The sequence below is a fragment of the Narcine bancroftii genome, chromosome 8, assembly GCF_036971445.1.
Source record: "Narcine bancroftii isolate sNarBan1 chromosome 8, sNarBan1.hap1, whole genome shotgun sequence".
NCBI lineage: Eukaryota > Metazoa > Chordata > Chondrichthyes > Torpediniformes > Narcinidae > Narcine > Narcine bancroftii.
In genome coordinates, this window is record NC_091476.1 from 9,852,509 (window position 1) to 9,876,545 (window position 24,037).

Genomic DNA, 24,037 nt, shown 5'->3' on the forward strand with positions numbered 1-24,037 from the left:
CGCAGCCTCCATAGGAGGTAAAAATGCACAAAACCAACGTTTTGGGGTCTGAGCCCTTCAAGGGCCAACATTCTTCCTTATGCAACATATGCTGGTGCCAGAAGTTGTCTTGAAATTCTTGAAGCCAGAAAGCCCCTCATAGTTGTTGTTAATGGAAAGTTGATGAATAATCACCAGGTGGAACTGGCCAAACAGCTGTACTGTGATGGACATCTCCTGTACTGCACTTGCAGGTAGTCAATCCTGAATAAAACCTCTGGCCTTTGCAGATCTGCTTATAGAAATGGTATTTTAAGATGTGCACCTTTGTTCTAGGATTCAAGACTCATCCTTTCTAGCCCAAGGTTAATGGTGATATTTGACTAAAATAAGATTGAGAGTGAATACCTGAACTTGGTCTTCTTGGAACGATGAGGGGTGGGTGACCTCAGAGATTTTAGAGACAATGAGGGGCATTGATCTCGTGGATGGCCAGAGGTTTATTTCCCAGGGGGGTGAAATGATTAACATGAGAGTGCATAAAGGTGCTTGGGAGGAAGTACAGGGTTTGGGGAGGGAAATGAAAAGATGGGCTCTTCACACAGAGTGGTGGTGCATGGAATATGCTGTTGGGAGTGGTGGTGGAGGCAGGTACGATAGGATCTTTGAAGAGATGGGTATATTGAACTGAGAAAAATTGAGGATTATACAGTTGGGATATTCGAGGCAGAATAGGTTGTTAAGCTGGGACAGCACTGGGGGAAGGGGCTGACTGCACTGTAAATTTCTGTTTTGGGCCTGTGCCCATCAAGGTTGAAGAAGGGTACAGGCCCAAAACGTTGGCTTTGTATATCATTGCCTCCTATAGACTCTGCGTGACCCTCTGCATTCCTCCAGCATTTTTGTATTTTTTACGACAGTGTCTGCAGGATTCAATATTTCGCTTCCTATTTGTAACATGGGTTTTGTACAGAGACTTTATGACCAAATAAGGATGTACACAAATCAGTAATAAAGTTGGACCAGAAATCTATTGGTAATGATTGGAATTTGTGGTGGTAAATTTGCTGCTCGAGTCATTCTTTTCAACTGCTATTTGTTGATGTTTTCCATTTATCTTCATTCTTATGACCTGAAACTTTACTACATACATTGTTTAACAAATAGCAGCAGCTTATAACTGCCATGTCAATTAATTTATTAATGACAAATAAGATCTCATGCTAAGTGGGTTTTTTTTAAAAAAAATTTTATTATTACAGAGCAGCAGAAAGTGGAGTACATGGTGGTATCTGGAAGGCAGTACTGCTTGGGGGATAAATGTCAGGTGGGTTGCAGTAAGGAAAGTCTCTTTAGTTCCATTAATTTGATGCATTTTAATTCAATGAAAATTTTACTTTCTAAATAAAGCCTGTTTTGGGGGATTGGGTGAGGGTGAAAGCAGAGGAGGCTATATTCATGCCAATTAGTTTGGTGACTGATTACCAGGCCACAAAGAACAATTACAGTCAATGTTTTAAAAATGGCTGTAAATGAAAGTAGTATTTGTACAGCTCCATGTCTTCCATCATTCTTAAAATAGTCTACATGAATGTGCTTTGAACTATTGGCAGCCAAACAAAGCAACTATTTTCATGTGGTTGAAGTTGATAGATTGTAGAAAATTTACTGAGTTGACTGTTTTGAACACTTTGTGAAGTTCAGGAATTTTAAAACCCAAATTGTGGTGGAAGATGTTCGACTGCCCTGGTCACCACTTCCTTGATTGAAAGTGGGCGTACACTGAAGCTAGGAAAAATACTTAACTTTGTGATCTAAATGAATAGTGTGATCTTCAATTGTTCTCAAAGATCAACAGAGAATGGTGATAATCATCAAACTTCAAAATTTGAGTTAAGACCTCAATTTTATTTTTATTGTCTTAAATAAGCTTGTATTTTTTTAAAATATGGGTTCATTTTATTCTGTTTCCACTTTTAATTCCAATTAAAAGTTCAGTAATAGCTACATCCACTCATTTTTTTAAACTAATTCTAAAATTAATGAAACTGAATTGATGATTTATAAGTTTATAATTGGGACCTACTCATTCAAAAATTTCTCAACAGGTGAAACTTGAACAAGGAGGGAAGTACTACAATGCTCATATACAAGAAGCAGGACAGGATGGCAACTCGGTGACTGTCTTCATAGAAGAACTAGCTGAAAAGTTAGTTTTACATACCATTATTCTTTACAAAACCAATTGCATATGGAGTGCAGATAAAACATTGAGGCAGTTGCAGTCACCAAGTTTTAGAATTTTTACTGGAGTTGAAGATTCTGGCTGCTCTTCGTGGAGAAGGTGAAATACAAAGATGTTTAAAGGCTCAACAGTTGATTAGTGAACACTATCTTGTGATGCTTGGAGCATTAAATATAAAATATTAGAATGAATTCATAGTTAACCTTTTTTCTGTACTAAAAATGGATCGATCAGATTAGTCATTAAATTAGTTTAAATCTAGCATTTATACACTGGGGGAGATTAACAAACTAGAACAGGGTGAAGTGTTGAAGGGAAGAGGAATTAAGCTAGCTTGTTTAGTCAGGAGACTGTTTAAAGCCAAGATGTATGAACAATATGACAGAATGTGAGACAATAACTTTTCAAAATAGATTATGCAAAATGTGGATAATCTCTAAATTTGCAATAAAATTCAGTAGAGTTTGAGTTCTTGATGTTCTTTTCTCAGTGGATGCATTATTTACGCTAATGAGAGAAATTGCTCAAAATTTCAGAAGCTCACTGAATAAGTTCCTGTATTCCCATGAATTGTACCTCAGTCTTAAAGATTAAAATCAGTCGTCTCTCTGACTGAGTTGAAAAACCATTTAGTTTGAATCTCGCTCCCAAACGATCTCCAAGCTTGTCACTGCTTTTGCACAACATCTTGAGTACATTGCCGTGAAATGGTGGTTGTCATTGCTCTGCATTCCTGTTGTCAAATGAAAAATAGCTGCAACTGCAATTTTCATAAATTAAATTGCATTAAATAAATTGGATGATATTAACTTTGTAACTTTTGGGATTATTTTTGAATAGCCAGTTATTCATTCTTTGATTGGATATCATGTTTCAAAAAACTTTTTTGGATGTTTTAATTTAAAGCCGGGAGGGGGGGGTGGTGGATAAAAGAATAAACTGAACTAGAGTATGTTTCCCATGATTTTTAAATCGGGTCTTTGGACAAGGCAGTGATTGATGCATATGGAAACCGGTTTCTGCTTTTGGTAGTGAAAGAATGATAAAATACAACCAGATTTCAAGCCTACAATTATCCTCGCTTTGTCCTCCCACAGTACCAACTTGGTTCTTGACAGCTTGTGGAAAGCAAACAAACCTAGTATTGATGACAATGTGGGAAAAAATATGTAAAACCAAAATATAATTAAAGGTGTATGGGGAATAGTTGTCTAGACAATGTAAATATTTTTAAAATATAAAGCTTTTGAAGTAATGAAATGATGCAGGATAGTTCAGAAATACCATAATGTAATTCAAATGGCTCAACATTTAAGAAAAGCACATGCAGAGCTTATTAGACAATTGCATCTTGATGTTATTAAAAAAAATTTTAATGTAAAATTTGTATAAAAAATTTTAAAGTAATTTTATTATTCCCAGGCACACCATTCCTTTGACAAATCTGAAGCCTGTGACTCAAGTATTACCAGTTCCTGCCTGGAATATTGTTTCAAACAGAAAAGGTGGAAACTATCAGAAAATACCCAGTGGCTATGTTTCAGAGTTGGGTTAGTAATGAGTTGAGTGCCTTGAAGGGTGAGCTGTGCCAATAAACTTAAAGGGTTCCTGAATGTTTGATTTTTAGGCCCAAACAAGGGCTTTCTCTGTGATGCTGCTAATTTCAATTCCCCAATTGATACACAACAGTCTGATTCTTTTTGCATTGAATATCTGATACACATTGGTATGTCTTCCTGAATTCAAATGTTTTTGCATTCCTATTCTGTCAAGTGGGTGTAACTTCTTATCCAATTAAATACATCCAGTTATTTTTGGGAATTGTACCAGGTTAATTTTGAGGTGAACTCTTCATGGTAAAAATGTGATTTTTTTTTTTTTCACTCTTGGCTCGAACCTTTCATTCCAGATCTTGATCCAAAATCTCGCAGACGCTTTATAAAGAAGATGCGTGGGAAACAGGTTTTTATGGCACTTGCATATGGCAGAGGCCAATCTCTGCTTCCACCTCGAATGCAACATAACCTTTCTCCCAGAGGATCTGTGCCCCTTCCTTCACATCAAAATGGAAACTTTTCTCCTTATGATCAGTATCGTGTCCCTCCACCACATATAAGAAATGGAAGAAACCACTATGCTGTATCCAGGTTGGTAAATAATGAGCACTTTTCATTGGAATGTTTAAATTTTTAAAGAAAATATCAATTGAGCCTGTAAAACTGACCTAGTATTTTTTTTTTTGCATCAGTTGTGATGTGTTAACTACTGTGTTTGGATACAGTTTAAAAAAAAAACCCTGTATCCTGAATTCAAGCAATCCACAAAAATATCGCAGAAAATAAATGGGTAAAAAATATATAAGTTTAAAATTGGTGTGTCTCACCATTAGTTTGCCAATCACACAAGACCCAATCTCAAGCAACCAGAATATTCACTTATCTGGCATCTACCAATTTTTTATTTTCTTTCCCCCCCCCTTAAAAAGGTACCAGATACCAGGGGTTTTACTGTAATGCATCATCTCTGGATTAATAACCATTAAGAATTTTTTAATATTCTCAGGCAATATTCCAGCTCCATTACAGTTTGTTACATTAAGTAATTGGTTCTTCCTTAGAATAACTTCATCTTTCAAATCAGACTCTTCCAAATACCATGTTTTTTTTAATTGCAATTACATTTGGGGAAGAGAGAGTGACTGTATTTCTGTGATAAGCTTGTTTATTGAAAACCAAGTAATTCCAGTCTTGGGTAATTTGAGAAAATACTCATGGGTTGGAAAGAAATGTAGTTAAATCTGATCTATCTTCCCCAGGAATCAGGCTAATCGATACATGACTCAACATGGCTTTGATCCTGATTATATCTACAGCATTTCTGGCCAGGGAAAGAGATGTTATCAACATTATGATAATTTCACCTATAGATCACGGTAATGTTTTTTTTAAGCTGCTTCGAATATAAATGTTAGGTTTTGTGAACTTCAGATCCTAGCTTGCCAATGCACTTTTTTGTTTTAGCATTTTCCTATGTACAATACAGATGTCATGAAGCATGGCTAAAGAACAATTAGTACATACTTGGGTCATTTGAACTAATTTATGTCCTTTACAAAAAGTGTGGTAGGGCACGAACACCAGCCAACTCTGCTTAACCTCTGATGGGAAAATGTATTAATCTGAGACAGCTAATGGTTGTTTGGAGCGAAATAGATTGATCCACAAATGAGAGCAAATTATATTTAACCAATTTGAGGTCATGGTTGGAGTTGGAGGTATATGCTATTAATATGGTTAACATGGCATTTTGTAATGCTTATTAGCGAATGACATTAAATGGTTGTTGGTAGTGTTAGGTCTGCTTTGTTCATGAATGAGTGAGTCAAACACCAGACTGAGTTGAAATCAAGGTTCTTTGTTCTTTATTGCCGGATTGTAACACTTGCAACTAACAGTGTTAGTTGGAGAAGGTGCATTCTGCCGTTATCAGCAAGTGGTGTTTTTTTATATACCTTAGGATACGTACTTAGTAAATTATCATACCATGACATTGTCCAATGAATAAACTGTTGCTATCCTTCTCTGCTAGTTTCCTGCACATCAATTTGTCATCCCCACTCTTATCTTGAGAGTACAAGGTCACAACTGCATCTTGTTACGGCCCAGCACTGGGTGACTCCTTCTACATTCCCAGCTCATGATGTTTTTACCTAACAGTAGCAAGGATGTGAAGTTGGCAGAGTAGTGGACAAGATGGTGCTGGTGATTGGGTTTTATGGACTGAAGGGAGGTATAATGTGGTGCTCCCTCAAGATCAGCATTAAGATTGCTTTGACTTAGAATTTGGATGCTAACCAAAATTTCTAAAGCTGGATAGTACAAAACTGTTCTAGCCATGGATGCACAGACCAGTGATCAACTTGCTGGAATGAGATCCTAAAGATAAAGGAGGTGGAGTGTTTTGGGGGATTGCTGAGGACAAACCTGATAGATGAATAAAATGAAGGATCCATATAGTGGCAGGTTGTTGCCTTTGGAGGATCAAGGTCTAAAGGTCATGAGTATAAAATGAAGGAGGAAAAAATTGAGGAATGTGAGATCTTTTCATGGTTGGAAGCTGGAATTCATTGTTGCCAGGGTTACTCTATTCTAGTCTTCAGGAGGGAATTGGGTAAACCCAGCAACAGTGAGCCAAAGGCAATTATCTAACCACAGCTTGTGATTTCAGCTAGTGATGACTTTTTCCTGTAGGTTTTTTTGTGTAGATACGGGTTATTGTACAGAATCCTTGATGCAAAATCTGAGAAAATGTTTTGGTGCTTCTAATTAGTTTCATGCCAGTTTTGGTAAAAGTAAAAACTGATTGCACACCATTGGTCTATAGAACGACATGGAAGGTTAAGGGCAAGGGAGAATGGTAAAGGGGAGGGTGGGGTGCTGGTCTTGCATATTTGGGACCATCTTAATTTGGTGTGGTTCTACTTGTTATCTTTCACTATTGAGTAAAATAGTCAGGAAGAAATAGAAATTTGAGTGATTATAGTTTTCAGAAGAGCAAATGGAAATATCAAGGAAGAAGATGAAAGAAAGCTAAAGGCATTATCTGTACAAAGCAATTGTAACAAAAACAGTTGAATTAATATCACTGACCTGGATGGGTTTAATCTAAAGATGTGAGGCACGTTTACCTTGTGGACTCTGTGCCAAATGGTCTAGCTCATTGTGGTTTATCCTAGTTATATTTTGTAAAATGGTGGACAACAAGGGAATCTAGTTAAAATGTTGCCTAAGAATGAGCTTGAAGAATGGGGGGGGGGGGGGGGGAGGGGGGCATCAAAGGATGACAATATTAGAATGATATGGTGATGGAAAAGGACATCTTTCCTGGAAGGTCATTCAATGTATATATTCAAGATCTTTGAAATCTCTTGGGATGAGGGATGTAAACCAATTCTGGGATATTGGAGTTTAGTCAGAGGTCTTGTTCTGAGGGCTGAATTACCTACTTTAACTGCTTTTGTAAATTTATTTTACCATTTTCAACAAGTTCTTGCAGCAGAAGTCGTAGACCCCTTCAGTATGTCAACAAAGATTGCCAGTTTGGCTACATACCTGAGAATGAGGAGCCGAGAACAAGTGAAGAAACAGTTGCTTTCTATGAGGTCGAGGAAGGAAATGAGCCGCCTTTTTCTTCTGTGCATGTGAGTGAATAGTGGCATAATCCTGACCCTGACAAAAACTTTTAAGATTGGTGAAAAACCCCTATTTAAGTTGAGTAAAACTCTTATTGCATATGTCAAAATGCCATTATCTGGGATTAGTGTCATTGCCAAAACCAACCCCTATGGGGTTTGGAGAAAGTGGTAGAAAGCCACCGGACTGCTGAATACCTGCTGGTAAAAAGCATTCCCACAAATTCCAGGATTTGGACTTGGCGGTGAAGGACGACAGACTGCATGCAAGTTGTATGGAAACTTGCAAATGGTGTCCATGCACTAACTGCCCTTGTTGGTGATGGAGCTTGTGGGTTTGGAAGGTGCTATTAGCATAGTCATTGAAACTCGAGCATTTTGCAGATGTTCTACTCTTATCTATCATGTGCTCGTGGTGAAAGGAACAAATCTATGTTCCCTTCAACAATGAACTGCACCAGAACAGTTCATTATGCAGAGATAATTTTTGTAATATGATGAAAGGTGGATTTACTGCAGGCAAACTTAAAAGTTCCATAACTCTTGAAGCCTGAAGATGAGCACACAGCAGTACAAGGTCAGCTTCTTTCCCTCTGCCATCAGAGTCCTGAATGAACAATGAACTACAGATGCTGCCTTGCCTTGACTTTTAAACAAAAATAGTGCAAGAAAAATGTTTGTACTTTGTTGCTGTCACAAAACAACAAATCTTATGACCTGTTCATGGCAAATTCTGAAAAGTCAAAGTTAAAATCCACAAAAATAGAATTGCATAATTAATACTTTTCTCTATTTAGAGCCACTCTGCTGCCTCTCCAGCTGGGTACTGGGTGACTGGAGAAAGCCCAGTGATTGCCAGCAAGCAGATCCATTCTTCCTCTGAAGATGCAGATGAACCCAGTGATGGGGGTAAGTTAGAATGTATAAAAAGTTTCCAACAATCCTGATTTATCAAATGCATGCAAGTTCCTTCGTCTGGTTTATGTTGTTATTGTGAAAATTAGTGGATAAATAGAGATTTGTTTTAATGGAATTTTCAACATGCAAACGTGACAAGATTGTTTTCTTGATGTATGTTTCATACACTGAAGGTTGGTGGGTTATGAAAAATAGATGAGACTTGATTTGGAAACTAGGCACTCAAAACGAGTTGGCTTCTCTAGCACTTAGTTGCCTTTTTAGGGCTCTAACTTTTACATACTTTTTTCTCTATTGCAATCAGTTTGTTTACATTTTTTAAACCTTTTTATGTTTGGTGTTTGTTTTGCACTACAAATAAGTGGTAATTCTGCCTTGCCCGCAGGCAAAAGAATCTTTGAGTTGTAGGTGATATCATGTTTGTACTCTGACAATCAATCTGAAATTTAATCGAAATCCAGCCTTAGTTTTTGACTGGTATATTTCTAGACATCCTTCTTATGGTACTAAGGTGATTCTAGGAATTGGCTAAATTATAAAATCTAAAGATAATTGAAACAGAAAAGGGTCATTTTCCCAATCAGCCTGCCCAGAATTTATCCTCCTCAGCAGTTGACTTCATACCATATGCCACTCTATTTCCCTTTTGTGCACCTGTTCAGCCTATTCTTAAAATTGCTTCAACACCAGTTATATTTGTGCATTCCACAGCCTTTGCAATACAAAGTATTTTGTCTGTAATAAAATTTGCAAATGTTATCCAAGCTTTCTGCTTCAATGTGTTATTGGAATTTAATTTTGTTAGTTCTGCTTACAACTATTCTATCTTTTTCATGGCTTTAAATATTGTATCTCTGCAGAGATACCTCACTGACAAAAGGCAAAGGAGGAAAAACCCAACACCCAACCCCAACCCACCAATTTTCCCCTGCAACCGTGTCTGCCTGTCCCGCATCAGACTTGTCAGCCACAAACGAGCCTGCAGCTGACGTGGACTTTTACCCCCTCCATAAATCTTCGTCCGCGAAGCCAAGCCAAAGAAATATTGTATCCAATACATCCCTGGAGATTATCTTCCCCACCATTGACTGAACCTGAATTCTACAGCATGAAGTCCACAGGACAAATTTTAACTCTTGGATCATGGCTTTAAACTAAAATGATCTTTTCTGTAGTCATCTTGAAGTGATGCTTTCACATCTCGTGTACATAAACCCTAAATCACTTGAATTTTGCATTCACCAATCTTGTATGCCCCTACTTGTGGTTCCCCTTGTTTTAGGATTACAGTAAGCATAAAGCAATAGATAAATCAAGTTTGTGGTTATGAATTTGGTTAGCAAATTCTTATTTAATTTTAATGGAACAGTAATTGTATAACTTTGAATTTATTTGTAAATAGAATTCCTCTTTATTACTGCCGATGTCTGTACCAAATTCTAACAGTAAAAAGTTGGTTGTGAATAAACATTCAGCAGATTATTTGATGATAGATATTTATTGAAGTGTAAATTTCCTTCTCCAGGATATTTTTAACCAACTCTATATTCTGTTCTCAGGGGAATATCATGAAGACTTTTATTATGGAGCATCAGGTTGGTATAGCAAATTGAAAGCATTTGGGAACCTACAATTAAATGTTCCAATTTTTATAGTTCTCAATTAACATTTGGTTACACAAGAAAAATATAAAGTTCGACGGAATGTTTCTTTCTCTCCCAAATGTGGAGAAAATGGTTTGACACTCATTGCGCATTCCTAGATGTTTTCTGCCTTCTGTGTTCCTATAATTACCATAAAATGTTGCTAGATACTGACAAAAAGCTATTCTCCTTGCTGATTGAGATGAACATAAAGCATAGCATAGGAACAGGATTTTTTTTGGCCCACCAGGTCTACACTGACTTGAAGCTTTGTTCATCCAATCTTGTAACTGAAATCCCTGGAATCAAGCTTTAAAAATAAATAAATAAATAGAAATTCTCAGTGAAATATAGATGCAATTCTCTGGCACAACTGCAGTGTTATGAAGGATCTGTATAATGTCCCAACTTTTTTCTCCCAAATTCCAAATCTCACCGGTTTGTTCTGTGCTGTTTTGAATCTGATTTTCTGCCCCCTCCTCCCCCACCCACTACAGACACCTTTGCACAAGGAGGTGCATGTAATTTATGAGCATCACCTGAAATAAACCTGCAAAACTTGACAAGTTTTAATCACTTGTATTTAAATTCTCAAGGTGCGATGATTGGTATTAACCCAAATCAGTAGTACAGGTGTTCAGATACTAGCACAATAACTTGACAATAGTTTTGCTAAAGTCTCCCATTCTCAGTGGATTATAAATTCTGTATCTCAATGGCTGTTGTTGCTCTGTCATTGAGCCTATTTAAAGCTAAAGAAGATTTAAAAAAAAACTAAATTTTCTGTTTTAATTGTAATTTGGGGAAATTTTGAAGTCATTTTAGATCCTAAAACTCTTTGTTTGGCCTACTCTGCACTGAATTAAGTCATTTTAAAATGCTAGAAATTGTCTTCAATGTTATAGTCCTACCGCAAGATTGGAGAATATGGTAATTCTGATTTTTGAGTCAACTGTTGGAAAAACTAATTGTCATTTCATTTTTTGTCACTGAATGTACCCTTTTATCTTTCAACATGATTTATCCTAAATTTAGGAAGGGGAAGGAGAACAAATCTTGGTCATCAGTTCCCCTTTTTGAAAGAATAGTTATTAAAATGTCTTTGGCCATAGAGGATTTTGCATTCCACGTTGGATTTGTATAAACTGAAACATTTGGGGTTTTTTATGTGAATGGCATTTTCTTGGGCAATAACTTGGATCCAAATGTCCTGTAATTTTTAATTTGCTATCCAGTATTTCAATCAAATGTCAGTGACTATATGGAAGTAATTGATTTTGTGCCTTTAGCTTCCAGAAATGTGCATTTTTATTTTACAGATTCTGTGTACTCTGATCCAACAATATATAATGCTGCAGAATCGACAGCTCATTTAGTAAGTGAATTTCATTTAATTGTACATTTAATTATCTGTTCTATATATCTGAATGTGCAGCCAAAAAATTAGGCCTCGACTAATAAACCAAGTAACCAGCTTTGTTCCAATTCAGCACTAAACCTTTAAAACTTTTGTATAACTTTCATAATGATGGATGTGTGTGTAAAACTAGAATTGTATATTTTGACATTGGAATCAATTAGTGTCCATGCTCACCAGAAATAGACATTCGGTGAATCCCACTTCCAAGCTCTTGGTCCTTTGCCCTTCAGATCAGAGCTTAAGTGCTTTCTAGGTATTTTGAAAAACTTGATTGAATTTCTCTTTTCACGATTGACTCTTCAGTCAGTGAGTTCCAGACCCCTTCCACTTGTTGATGGTTATTTTCACGATTCATCTAATTCTTCAACCAATTAACTTGTCCCACTAATCATGGAAATTAAAAATATTGCTGCTTGTACTTTCAGCTGAATTGTTTTGAGGGTATTGCCATTAAAGCAATGTTACTGTTTGGACAGACCAATAAAAATCTATTCAATAGGGAGGCTTCAGGAAGAATCATTAAGAATTATTCACCATTTTGGGACCCCATTACACTCGGAAAATGGATACATAATTGTCAAATGAATTTGTTTAAATAATTTGAGGTACACTTTAGAGCATTGGGAAGTGAAAGGATCGAAGAATGCAGAAATACAATAATTAAAAGTAATGATAATGGTTGTAAATTAGAGTATTGGTTTGTTGCTAGAGGATGCAGACCTATGAGGAGGCATATTGTAATTTTTTTTCTGTGCACTGGAACCTTTTGCTTAAGATTTTTATTCTAGGTCCATAATGATTTGTCTTGTAGTCTATTCAGGAGGGCTGCACAGCTGCAGATTCTGCTCAGGAGGGTCAAGTTGGCACACCTTTCAGCTATTCACAGCAGGTATGCAATTCTATAACAAGATTGTGGAATGGTGGACAGCCAAAATAATATAGAACTACTTGTTCCAGTTTTTAGAGGGGAAAAATAGGTTTGTATGCGAGTTCTATATTGTGGTTTTTAATTTACATACAGCACAGTAACAGGCCATTTCAGCCTATGAGTCTGTGCTGCCCAATTAACACACCCCCGGTACATTTCGAACGGTGGGGGGGAACCGGAGTCCCAGGGAAAACCCACACGCACACGAATAAAATGTACAAACTCATTACCGACAGTGCGGTATTCAAACCCTGGTCCCGATTCCTGGCTCTGTAAAGGTGTTGCACTAACCTCTACACCAAACATGCCGCCTGTTTGCATGTATTAAACCAGTAGGCATTATGTTCTGCTTTTTAAAAAATGTTTTGATGTTTCTCATGAGGTATTTCCTCTTGGATTTAACTAAAATTATGATTATTGTACTGGGATTCTCCTATAAATTGCCATCAGAACTTTTAGCCTTAATCTTTGTATTTAAGAAACTAAGAATATTAAATTTTTTAATGTATCTATGGTGCAAACTTGTTATTTCCAGGAGATGGGAAATTCAACAGTGATATCAACCACTTGTGTGAGTGCAGTCTCAGGAGGTTTCTCAAATTCGGCAGACACAAGCCAAACTACAGTGACTTATACTGTACCATACCAGACAGTTATGTCACCTGTTATGCCTTCTCCTCCCATTGGAAGGCCAGGTATGGAACATAAACAAGGTGGTTTATTCTGATTTTTGATTTTACTTGCTATCATTTTGTTTCCGAGTATATGCCAATTATACACTTGCACAATACTAGACAAAATCCAGCAATCATACGGTTCATAAGAGTGAAATTCCATTTGTTTGGATGGAAGTGTTTGCAATTAGAATAAGGATAGAATCATCTGATGGTCCAAGTTTTTTGTTTGGTAGGGAAAGGAATTAATGAAATTAAGACGGCAGATCCGATTTGGAGAAGTGTACATTGAATATTCATTGCTATTTACACTTCCTCCAGTCTTTAACTTGCCTCAGTAAAACTATAATCCTATCCAATAAGTAAGAGTTCCCTGAAGGGCTTTTAAGTATTTAAAACAGATGCTTGAGGAACTAAGTCAGACATGCGTGAAGGGAAAGCGGTGATAGTTTTGAGTTGTGACTTTGCAGCAGGGCTCCCTCCCTCCCTCCAGCAGCTTTTTTTTGCTTCAAATTCCAGCATTTAAATCTATCTTGCTCCCTTTTGTTTTAAGAGTTTGCAGGTTCTGTGACTGATTCCATACATTCTACACCCACTTGACTGATTCAATCTCCAAAGTTGTTAATTTCTACTCTAAATTGTAGAAATCCAGAAATCTCGCTTGTTGCAGCAATTTGATTTTTTTTAAAAAAGTTTGGTCCGTGATCGTATGTTTTGGGGCTATTAACAAGCCTGAATAGACTTCACAAGCTGGATAAAATGATCAAATTGATTTTTTGCACAAGTATAACTGCTGTAATACAAACTGCAAGTATGGATTCAAAATAAAAATGTATTTGAGCAGAATGTTAGGATGGATATTTAAAAAAAAAGTAGGCCATTTGTATCCTTCCAATAGTTCTGCAATTTGGGAGAAAATTACTCCACAACTCATCAACTTGCTTTTTTTCGCCCGCCCCCCCCCCCCCACACCGTGCCTTGTACTGCAAACCAAGAAGTCAGTGTATCAGTCTGCTTTGAAAGCTACATCTGTCCTCCTTTCCCTTGTACATGGGAGTTGGTGCATGTGTGCAGCCAATTTCTGTATGATTATTACAAAAATTAATAAATTATTAATTGATACAGTGCTACTCGTGTGCAAGATTTTTTGAGTTACGCCAAAGTTGTAAATTTATATTTAAAGGAATTCATTTGAAGCAGTTTCTTAAATTGTAATCCTAACAATGGCTTTGGGATTTTGAAAAGCCGGCCATTCAATGGCTCTTGCACTACCTTAAAACACCAGTAGGTGGGGGCCTTAGTCCAGGAGAAATGTCACCACTTCCCTAGTCACCAACCTTGTATTACACATTTCAGTATTTTCAAGTTCAAGCTGTTTGTCCAAAGCTTCTTAAATTGATAAATGTTGGAATTGTACAAGGAAAGTTGCCTGAAATAATTTGACTCTGGGTCAACGATCTTTGCTGTTATTTTTTTTTAAATTCCGAAACACAAACCCTGCAGGCCTGTGGAAAGAAAGTTAACATTTCAGGGACAGAACCCCTTTGTATGTTTTTGACACTCCACAGATGCTGAGTTATCTGAGTCTTTCTAACTTTTTTAAATCCCCACTACACTCGCTGTAGTGACACAGGAAAGTATCTTCAATACTTCTATACTTTTAATGTAGATTATTCTTTCCACACCTGTCTTTTCAAGTGTGTATAAGTTGTATTACTCCTTTGTTCAGGTTGTTGATCTTTCAAAGGTGCATTTAAGAGGTAGCTTTTTGTTGGCCCAATGAATATCATTCAACCACTGCTAACTGATTTTTAAAATCTAATGCTTCTACTTGTAAGAATGTGATGCACTCTACTTTCAGTGGACACAATTCCCTATATTGTTTCATTTAGGACCTCTCCTTCCTGTTAATGAAGTGGGTGAAACCATGAGTTCTTCCACACCGCCATACTCCTGTGACCCCAATGGCAATGATCTTCCTAGAGGTGAGACCCAGTTGATGAACTTGCGACACAAAATTATTAAGTTGTATAGTAATATTTGTCTTTCTTTATAGATAGAAAAGTGGTTCAGTATTACTTCAACCTTGGCTTGCAGGTGAGTTTCAATTAAAGGAACACTGCTGTGGTTTTACATGTGTCAGAATTCATTGCTTTGCCTATCAGAGAAAGATCATAACAATATATCTAATGGAGGTCTCGGGCAATAGAATTAAATAGTTAGGATTACTAGGGAGAGAGTGCTTAGTACACTGAATGGACTGAAGGTAGAGAAGTCTCCCAAACCAGATGAAGTGCACCCACGGGTCCTGAAGGAGGTGGCTTTGGAGATTGTGAAGGCATTGGAATTGATTTTTCCAGAAATTGGTAGACTCTGGCACGGCTCCGGAGGATTGGAAAGTCAAAGGTATTTCCGCTCTTTAAGAAAAGAGGGAGGCAGAAAAAAATATTAGAGGCCTATTTGCTTGATGTCAGTAGTTAGAAAGTTATTGGAGTTAATCCTCAAGGATGAGGTTATGAACATCTCTAGGTGCATGGCATGATAGGTCCAAAACCAGCATGGTTTCGTGAAGGGAAGATCTTGCCTGACTAACCTATTGGATTTTTTTCCTACATCTTGATCAAGGTCTTGGGCCTGAAACTTTTGCTCCCTTTGGCTTCCTATGGATACTGTGACCTGCTGTCTTACTCCAGCATCTGTGTGCTCTCCTGTTTAACTCATAAATAATGGAACTGCTTTTCATTTTGGATTTATTTAAAGTTCTTTTCATGGACTCGCTGATGCAATTAATGCAGCTAAGATTATAGATTCTGTATTTCTGATCACTGATTCCTTTTATTTCTAGTGTTACCACCAAAACTATTGTCAGTCAATGGTCTATGTGCCACCACATCAGCCTGTGGATATTTATCCAGTATTTCCCACAGCTGCCCACTTTGTTGAGCAGCCAACTGTGCCACAGGTGTACACTGATGGAAGAAATGATGACCATCCAAATTCATCAGAATCTATGTCCAATGGCAAGTTTTGTTTTCAGTGGATTTTTCTGAAATTTCAGTGTTAAGTAGGGAAATTGTTCCAAGCTTGATTGCAGGATGATTTTGTCAGGAATGAGTTTGGTACAGACAGGGTGAGGCTTCACTAATTTAAATCGGCTTGCTGTGTGGGACCTTGTCAGAGGCCTCGAAGTCCACATGGACAGCATCTTGCCGCACTTCCCTCATTAAATTGCTCAGTCACCCTATATATTAAAAGAATGTAACCCAAATTTGAGATTTTGCCACAAGGCCTTGCTGACTATCCTCGTTAATCTCGGCCTTTCCAAAGGAAGATAAATTCTCGACCTAAGAATTTTCTGCAATGATTTCCCTCCTATTGATCCAAGTCTTGCTGGCCTGTAGTTATCTGGCTTATTCTTGCTTCCCTCTCGAATAGAAGAACAATATTTGCTATCCAACTGCCATCTGATCCTTAACTCATGGCTAACAAACATGCTAAAAATGTTCATTACAGCCCTAGCAATTTCCTCCCAAGCATTTCATAACAGCCTAAATCTTAATTTTTGTGTTCATTCTATTAATTATTTGAACTTCACTTTTCTGGTCTTCTCAATGCATACCAACTCACACCATGTTGGAGTGGTTGATCTCAAGGATTGAGATGAGGTGTTGTGCGTTTTCCAGGTTGTCTTCAAAACCTCTAAAATGGTAGCATTCAGGGCATTGTGCTTTCTAATATCCATTTATCTTGGAAAACTTGAGCAAACATTCATCACCTAAATGCCAGCTACTTACAAAATAGTTTTGTTCTCAGCAATCGCTTATATAATCACAAAAGGAACAAACTCCATTTTGAATGTTTGCTTTTCCCAGAGGATTAAAGATGCAAGCAATAATTTTCATTTGCAATATTCTGGAACTCCTCAATTGCACAAGTTCATGGGGCTAAAGAGGATTGGGTTTCTTTCAAGAGTAGTCTGTAATTTCGTCAAGTCTCAAAATCAATTGTATCAGAATTATGCCAGAGGCTTTAAATTTGTGAAATTATTTTCAAACTTTTAGTTAAGTGACTTATTTATGGTTTTCAACTGAACATTTTCAGATTGGATTTGAAAATTCTGCAGAATACAAGTTATCTGTAGGAATTTTGAAGAGTTAAGTATAATTCATTAACAGGAATCATTTTGGTGTCTACAAATCTGTTTTATTAATCCTCTAGCACAGTGGTTCCCAACCTTTTTCTTCCAACTCTCATCCCACTTTAAGTATTCCCTATGCCATAGGTGCTTGTGGTTAGTAAGGGATTGCTTAAGGTGGGATGTGGGTGGAAAGAAAGAAATTTGAAAACCACTGTTTAAATTGTGCTTAATTGACTCGTTATGTGCATGGTTTCATAACTCCAAAGGAAATGGGCCATGACAATTTTTCTCAAGCAAAATATTTTGGTAACAATTGGGTCTAGAGCCGTGGTTCTCAATCTTCCCTTCCCACTCACATACCACCTTAAGGAATCCCTTACTAATCACAGAGCACCAATGACATAATACTTAAAGTGTGTGCAAGTTGGAAGAAAAAGATTGGGAACCACTGAGTCTAGCAAGTCGCCCACTGGTGATTAAATCTTCCCATGTTATGAAAATGAATGCAAACCATTCTGATGTTTTAAAAAGTGCTGAATGTTTTGCCCTGGTGTCTATTATAATTTTATGAAACATGACTAATGTTTGATCAGGAACTGAATCAATGTTCAAAGTATTCCAAAAGTTTTGTGGTTTTGTCTGGTTATAGTTTAATCTTCCTGAAATTTTCAATGAAATAAATGAATTTAAAAGGTTCTTAAAAATTTGAGTCTTGATTAGATACTTGTCCCATGATGGGTTTAAGTTCTCATTTTCCAGTTGAGTACCGGGTATGTTAAGATTGGCTGGTTGCTTGTAAGCTTCTATGTTAATATATGTCGGAAATGTGTAGCTGTTTTTGTATTAATAGGCTGCTTTTACTTTGCAGGTTATTCAACTGGAGAGTCTCAACCAACACCTCATTCAACAGTGTATTATCCAGTGCTAACAGATCAATATATTCCACCGCAAATATCTACTTATGATCCCTGTGTCCCTGTGACAAATGCACTTCACTGTGTTGGTCCTTGGTATCCAGCAAAACAGATTTGTCCCAGTTCAAGGCTGCAGAGCACAACGTGCCCAGGGCCTCCAATTCCACTAAATTATGTTGCACCTACCAATCAGCCAGCACATTATGTATCTCACTAAGTATAGAAAGTGGCTTGGGATTCAACAGACCCAACTAAGAGTACCTTGTTGACTTCTTTTCCCCCTTCCATGTTTCCAATTCCTTGATTGTCTCATCTGAAGTTTTTTCCACTTCCATTTGGGATAAAATCTATCGTCTGAATCAGTCAGAAATGTTTGCATCAATGGTCTATTCTGAAATGGGATTTTTTTCACCTCAATTCTTTCTAATTTCCCAATTAGACTTGGAGACCAAAAATATGCATGTGTAGCTAGTAAGTAGATGTAAAACGGAGTTTCCCCACTGGTGCTATTTATGGAAGAATTGTTCACGTGGTTTTGTCACTACACCATACACTGTCAGAGAAGTACAATTTGCCTTTTGAACAAGAAAGCTGATTCTGAATTCTGTTGAACTCTTGCACAACATATTACTGTTTAAAGAAATTATTGATCCTACTTGACAGTTTAATTTTCATTAGATATTCCTGTTTAAATTAGTCTGTATCTCATCTACCTCCTGTTTGAAGTTTTCATTGTCTTCAGTTTCTGAAAGAATTTTTAAATTGGGTGTCTAGTTCATCTTTACCATGTTGATTTTTCTTTGTTGGGCCCATGTAAAGTTTGGAACTGATTTTGTTTAGATTGTTGATGTCAGCCTGCTGTTTCTGGAATATAATTGTAAAGGAACTGGTGTTGAGGTAATAAAACCCAAGCACTGCACTGTGTCTATATGCTAGTCTTGCATGTACCTTAGTAAAAATTTGTTGACCAGAGGTTTAAATCAAAACAAACCAAAATAGGGCTGTGGGATGGAAATCACTTGAAGCTTTGGTTATTGTGGAATCATAAAGGGGTATAAAACTGAAGCATGCTGATTAGGTCATTGATTCTCTTTGAATCTCTCCTCTACCCCCCCCCCCCCTCCACCCACCCCATGTCTTTCAATCTAATTCCCTTTTTAAAACCTGCTGATGTTCTACGTCTCTAATCAGACAATACATTCCATATCTGAACCACTCTGCTTTTTTCCTCTCTTGTTGCACCTCTGGCCCTTCAACCAATGAGGGAGCCTTTGGTTTTTCAATCATTTTATGGTTAGAAACCTTTCTAAACCCTTCACAATGTAAAGCAGTGTCTATCAGAGGGGAGCATTGGCTTCTTCAGGAACAAGTCAATATCTGTTTATTTGACTAGAGAAGGAAAATAGTACAGAAAATCCTTTTGTAAGTGCTAGTAATTGATCAGAATAAAGTTTAGTCTGTCAAAATTGATACATATTTACAATGGAAGAATAAATCCCTATTTGGCATACTGCACTTTCAATCACAGGATGTTGTAATCTAGATATACTGTAATGCTCTGGTTGAATGTAAACATCTTGTTCAAACTTGATGCTACTTTGTAATTAAAGCTATTTAAGCATTGATAATGAACCCAGTTGTTTTTCCTTCACTGATGAAAATCCTCTTGGCACTGAACAGATTTTATTTGACTACTTGACATATAGTTAAGTTCATGGTATTGATGTGTCTGGAGTTGCAAAAGATCTGAACTAGAAAGGGATGTTTGGTTCGGTGCGGACTAGAAGGGCCTAATGACCTGTTTCCGTGCTGTAATTGTTATGTTATGTTTTTTTGATCAGCTAAGATGGCAGATTTCATTTCCTGAATGGCATTAATGACCAGTGTTACTTTTACACAATCTGATGACTACAATTATTGAAATCGAGTTACTGTTTCATTTAATTGTTGGACCCCACATTCTTCACCTAGCATGAGATTTGACTTTTGGCTGTGGCTGAATGGTCAAGAATTCTTGCTGAGAATTGAGTAGGTCAATTACTACATTGATGTACCCCAAACACTTGCTAATTTTTCTTTTGTCTCATTGGTTGTGAGTGTGGGCTGCTACAACTAGAGCTTCAACGCAAAGGAGCCTTTATTTGTTCTTGATCTAGTTGTTGAAAATGCACCTTACCGTGACATGAGAATGTTCACTGAACTTTATGGAGAGAGTTCCATTTTCACATTGAAGTCTGTTCCATTGTGCAGCACATCTACAGTGCCAAATTGGAGAGAGTATGAAAAACTCGCAGTTCAAAACTGGGCAACCATGAGGTACTTCTGGGCCATCAGCAGTACATAATTGCATTCCACTTCAGTGCAATCTTTGCAGCTTGCCATAACCTTCATTCCTGCTGTAGAGAGCCCAAATCTGCTTCAGTGAGATTAGAGCTTGCCACAAACAACATTGAAATACATAAAAATAGGTGGCCAAATGTAGTTCAACCATATTCTACAGCAAAGGCTTCCGCACCTAGTCAATTAGACCAAAGGGCTATAGTATTGTTGCAGTTTGTCACCAACACCCTTTGTAAAGGGAGAATGGGTGATTTCCTGAGCATTTCCAATTTTAATTGCTGATTTCCAGAAGTGAGTGGAAAAGATATGCCTAGAAACTGGAGGATTTTGTTAGCTGAACTAAGTCATTATGTAGCACTGGTGGCCAGTTGAATAAATTGCAAAAGTATTGGCTGAAAATCAGTGTGGAAATTGTCCTATGATTTTTCATCCTGAATTGTGCAGTAAACTTGGAAAATGCACTGACCAGTGGGAAATGAGACTTCCTAAAGGGCAGTCTTCAGAGTGGTATTTAAGGTGAGAAGGTCATGTGTACGAGAATTAACAAGGATGCCTAACCTGATGAGGAGCTTTGTTTTTGGAATTCTAATACCTGCAGTTCAGGTTTATGGTCTTGTGTACCAAGGTGCATTGATTAAAAATGTTTTGTCTAGCTGGATGTTCACATCCTGTACATAGTACAGCAAGCAAAACAGGGCAGGTGTGAAGAATGAAGCTCAGTTAGTACTGAGCAAAGGCGGACCTAAAAGAAAATTCAAGAGAATGGAGTTTGTGATCTTGAAGTTGTTGAGAGTGGAGGATAAGAGTGCAGAGTTATAGAATGTGAAGGAGGATCTTCTGGGAGCAGGCTCTCAAGATGTCATTACACTCTGGCACCATTTTTCCCCAGTTTCTTTTTAATTTTAAGAATTGGCTAATTGCACCAAATATGGCAAAGATTGTTCGGGAGGTGGTACCAAAGGGCAAGAATGAGGTCCAGATAATGACATCGTGTGGAGGGCAGGAGCACTTGTCTTTTAACTTCTGCTATTCATTCCCATAACCAGGCTAGGAGATCTGATGACAGTTTTATTGTACTCTGAGCTTATTTTGCTAGTACTTAATCCTAGTGGCAGCAGGTTTGTGAGAGCTGTGGATGTATCTTGGGCAGACTGCCTGCTACACTGCAATTGTGCTCTCAGTTCTATTCCACACAAGCCACTTTGCACATTTCTCCTTGAAGACTTAAGTACTGTCATAAATTGGACTAATGATATGGATCCTGTCACACCCAATTGCTCAAACTCCTAACATCAGAAGTTGGGTGATTACACTTCTACTTGGACTTTTATGACAAAGATCAGATCCACTTGCATTAAAACTCAAATATCATTAGGATTGAGTTTGTAAAAGAAAAAAAATACTGGGTAAAACATCTCCAGGTAAAGTATCTATCCACCATCCCCACCTACTGAGCTTTCACTTTCAGTGAAAGACTAGATGCTGGAATCAACAGCAAAAAAAAACAAATTGCTGGAGGATTCAGCAGTTCAAGCCATGTCCTCTCCTGACTCTGATCCATCTGCCCAACATACCTCCCTCTGTGACTACCTATCTCCTTCTGAACCTGCCCCTGTTAATACTGGCTGCTTTTTCTTTCCTCTGCCCTAAAGCAGGATTTTGGCCCAAAACATCAGCTATGGATTTCCTTCCATGAATGTTGTCCAAGTTTGCTCATCAATATTGTTCATGAAAACCTATTGTGCTGGTTCGATCAGGGGTTTTTGATGTGTTTGATTTCCCCATATGCAACCAAAGTCAGGATTGTTACTGAATTATCTCCACTCAATTTTCTTTGGTGCAGTTTAGCCATTTTGCTCCCTGGGCCTCATATTTCCCAGAAATGAGTCATCTCAGGCAGTCTGGTTCTCTTAATCAAATAACACTGAACATTTCATCGTATAAATAGTCATCTACCATTTTCTGAAGATGTGTGGGTGCATAACAAAGATGAAATAATTTAAGGAAAAGCTTCAGATGACACATGACTGCATGGTGATGTCAACTACAGTGATATGACTTAGATGGTTCAAAAGAAGAAAGGAAAGTTGGAGGGGAGAGGCACTTGGTAATCAGGTTTTTGATATGAAAACTAATATTGGAATTGTTGAATAATTTTCCATTAAAGTAAATGAAAAAGTTTTCTCATTGTTATGGAGATACAAAAATACTTTCCCTCTATAATTCGTCAATTCTTTCGTAAGTGCAATTTTAACAATTTTTTTATGCATGTCTATATTACTCAAGGACTATTTTTGATTTTTCTGTTTTAATTTGAATTTCATTTCTATTGAACCTTTAGGAAAACATTGGGATTTATCCACATTAGTAACCTATCTGCACCCCAGAATAACGTCACATGGACCAAATTGCTCACTGTCTATACCAGTCAAAATGCAAACTGTCAGAATTATTTTGTGTACACCATGTAAAAATTTGAATACGTATCAGAAATTGCTCATAAAAGTAATACATCATTATTTGATCAGTTGATTCTCTAAATTAATGTACAAGATTCATAAATAGCTTAAGTTGGGTATCCAATCTTTTCAAGACTTATTTATTGATAATTAACCTTGTTGGAATAATGATCTCTTAAACTACCCAAACATTTTTTAGATAATAATTTGAAAAATTTGTATGAATTGAATTATTTACCATTACTTAAAAAGATTGAGGAACTTTAGTGGGAGGGTCAATTGTATCAAGATGAATATTCCCAAGAATACAATCTTTTCCAAACATGACCTATTTTAGTACAAATTAGGAGTTTCTTTTTTAACTCAAGTTGAGACCTATTATAAGGATGATCTAGAATTTTAAACCAAATCAAAAAAAACCTATGTTTTATTATTATTATGGAAGCAAGATCTTCAACTTTCATTTTTGGATACTACATGAGATTCTATCTTAAAATTGATAAATTCATCTTTGTGTGCCCAACATTCATTTTTACAATTTAAGGTTGAGGTTACATTGAGGTTACCTTTCTAAAGTTCAATTGGCTAGATTTTACTGTAACATTTCCTTGAAATGTGACAGGTGTAAGACGAAGAAGAGACTTTGTTACATATTTTGGTCTGATTCCTCCCTTTCCATTTTTGGGAAGATGTCTTTTGTTCTCAAAGTAAATTTGGTGCCTAATCCTATAATTCCCTTGGATCAACTGCGACCACTGATTTCAATTTAACTGTCTCAATCCGCTGAGGTCTCTTTTGCCTCCCTTATTGCTAGACATTCAATATTGATGAGATGGAAAGATGCTCTCATTGCATTACATTACACCATTACTATCCACGCAAGTTCAAGGAGGAGTGCAGAGGGTATGGTAAAAGCAGCATCAAGCATATAAAAATAATGTGCAACTAACCAAATCCAGCAGCATCCATGTTAAACCCCTAAAGTACGTGCAATAGGCAGCTAAATTATCTCACAACCAACAAATCTCAACCCAGTATATATGATCATGAATGGTGATGGACAATTAAATAAATAACAGGGGGAGGCTTCTAAAACAATGTTACATTTGGTGAAACCATGGCAGTAAGTTATAATTGAGAATTAAATAATCCTTGGCAAGTATAGTTGTTGGGCTGTGAATATTGAGA

General features: G+C 37.1%; 1 protein-coding gene across 1 annotated transcript in view; it reads left to right on the forward strand.

Annotated features, from left to right (window-relative positions):
* The window catches only part of alg13 (ALG13 UDP-N-acetylglucosaminyltransferase subunit), a 58,347-nt gene extending 38,669 nt beyond the window's left edge, over positions 1-19,678 (forward strand). The window contains exons 14-28 of the mRNA XM_069896164.1: positions 1,242-1,306; positions 2,088-2,188; positions 3,647-3,774; positions 4,134-4,371; positions 5,040-5,156; positions 7,271-7,424; positions 8,213-8,324; positions 9,893-9,928; positions 11,296-11,351; positions 12,208-12,285; positions 12,860-13,019; positions 14,891-14,983; positions 15,055-15,095; positions 15,844-16,018; positions 18,005-19,678. Coding sequence (XP_069752265.1) covers positions 1,242-1,306; positions 2,088-2,188; positions 3,647-3,774; positions 4,134-4,371; positions 5,040-5,156; positions 7,271-7,424; positions 8,213-8,324; positions 9,893-9,928; positions 11,296-11,351; positions 12,208-12,285; positions 12,860-13,019; positions 14,891-14,983; positions 15,055-15,095; positions 15,844-16,018; positions 18,005-18,267 — 1,817 coding nt within the window. The 3' untranslated portion in view covers positions 18,268-19,678. The remainder of the gene's footprint in view (positions 1-1,241; positions 1,307-2,087; positions 2,189-3,646; positions 3,775-4,133; positions 4,372-5,039; positions 5,157-7,270; positions 7,425-8,212; positions 8,325-9,892; positions 9,929-11,295; positions 11,352-12,207; positions 12,286-12,859; positions 13,020-14,890; positions 14,984-15,054; positions 15,096-15,843; positions 16,019-18,004) is intronic.
* Positions 19,679-24,037: the final 4,359 nt, after the last annotated feature.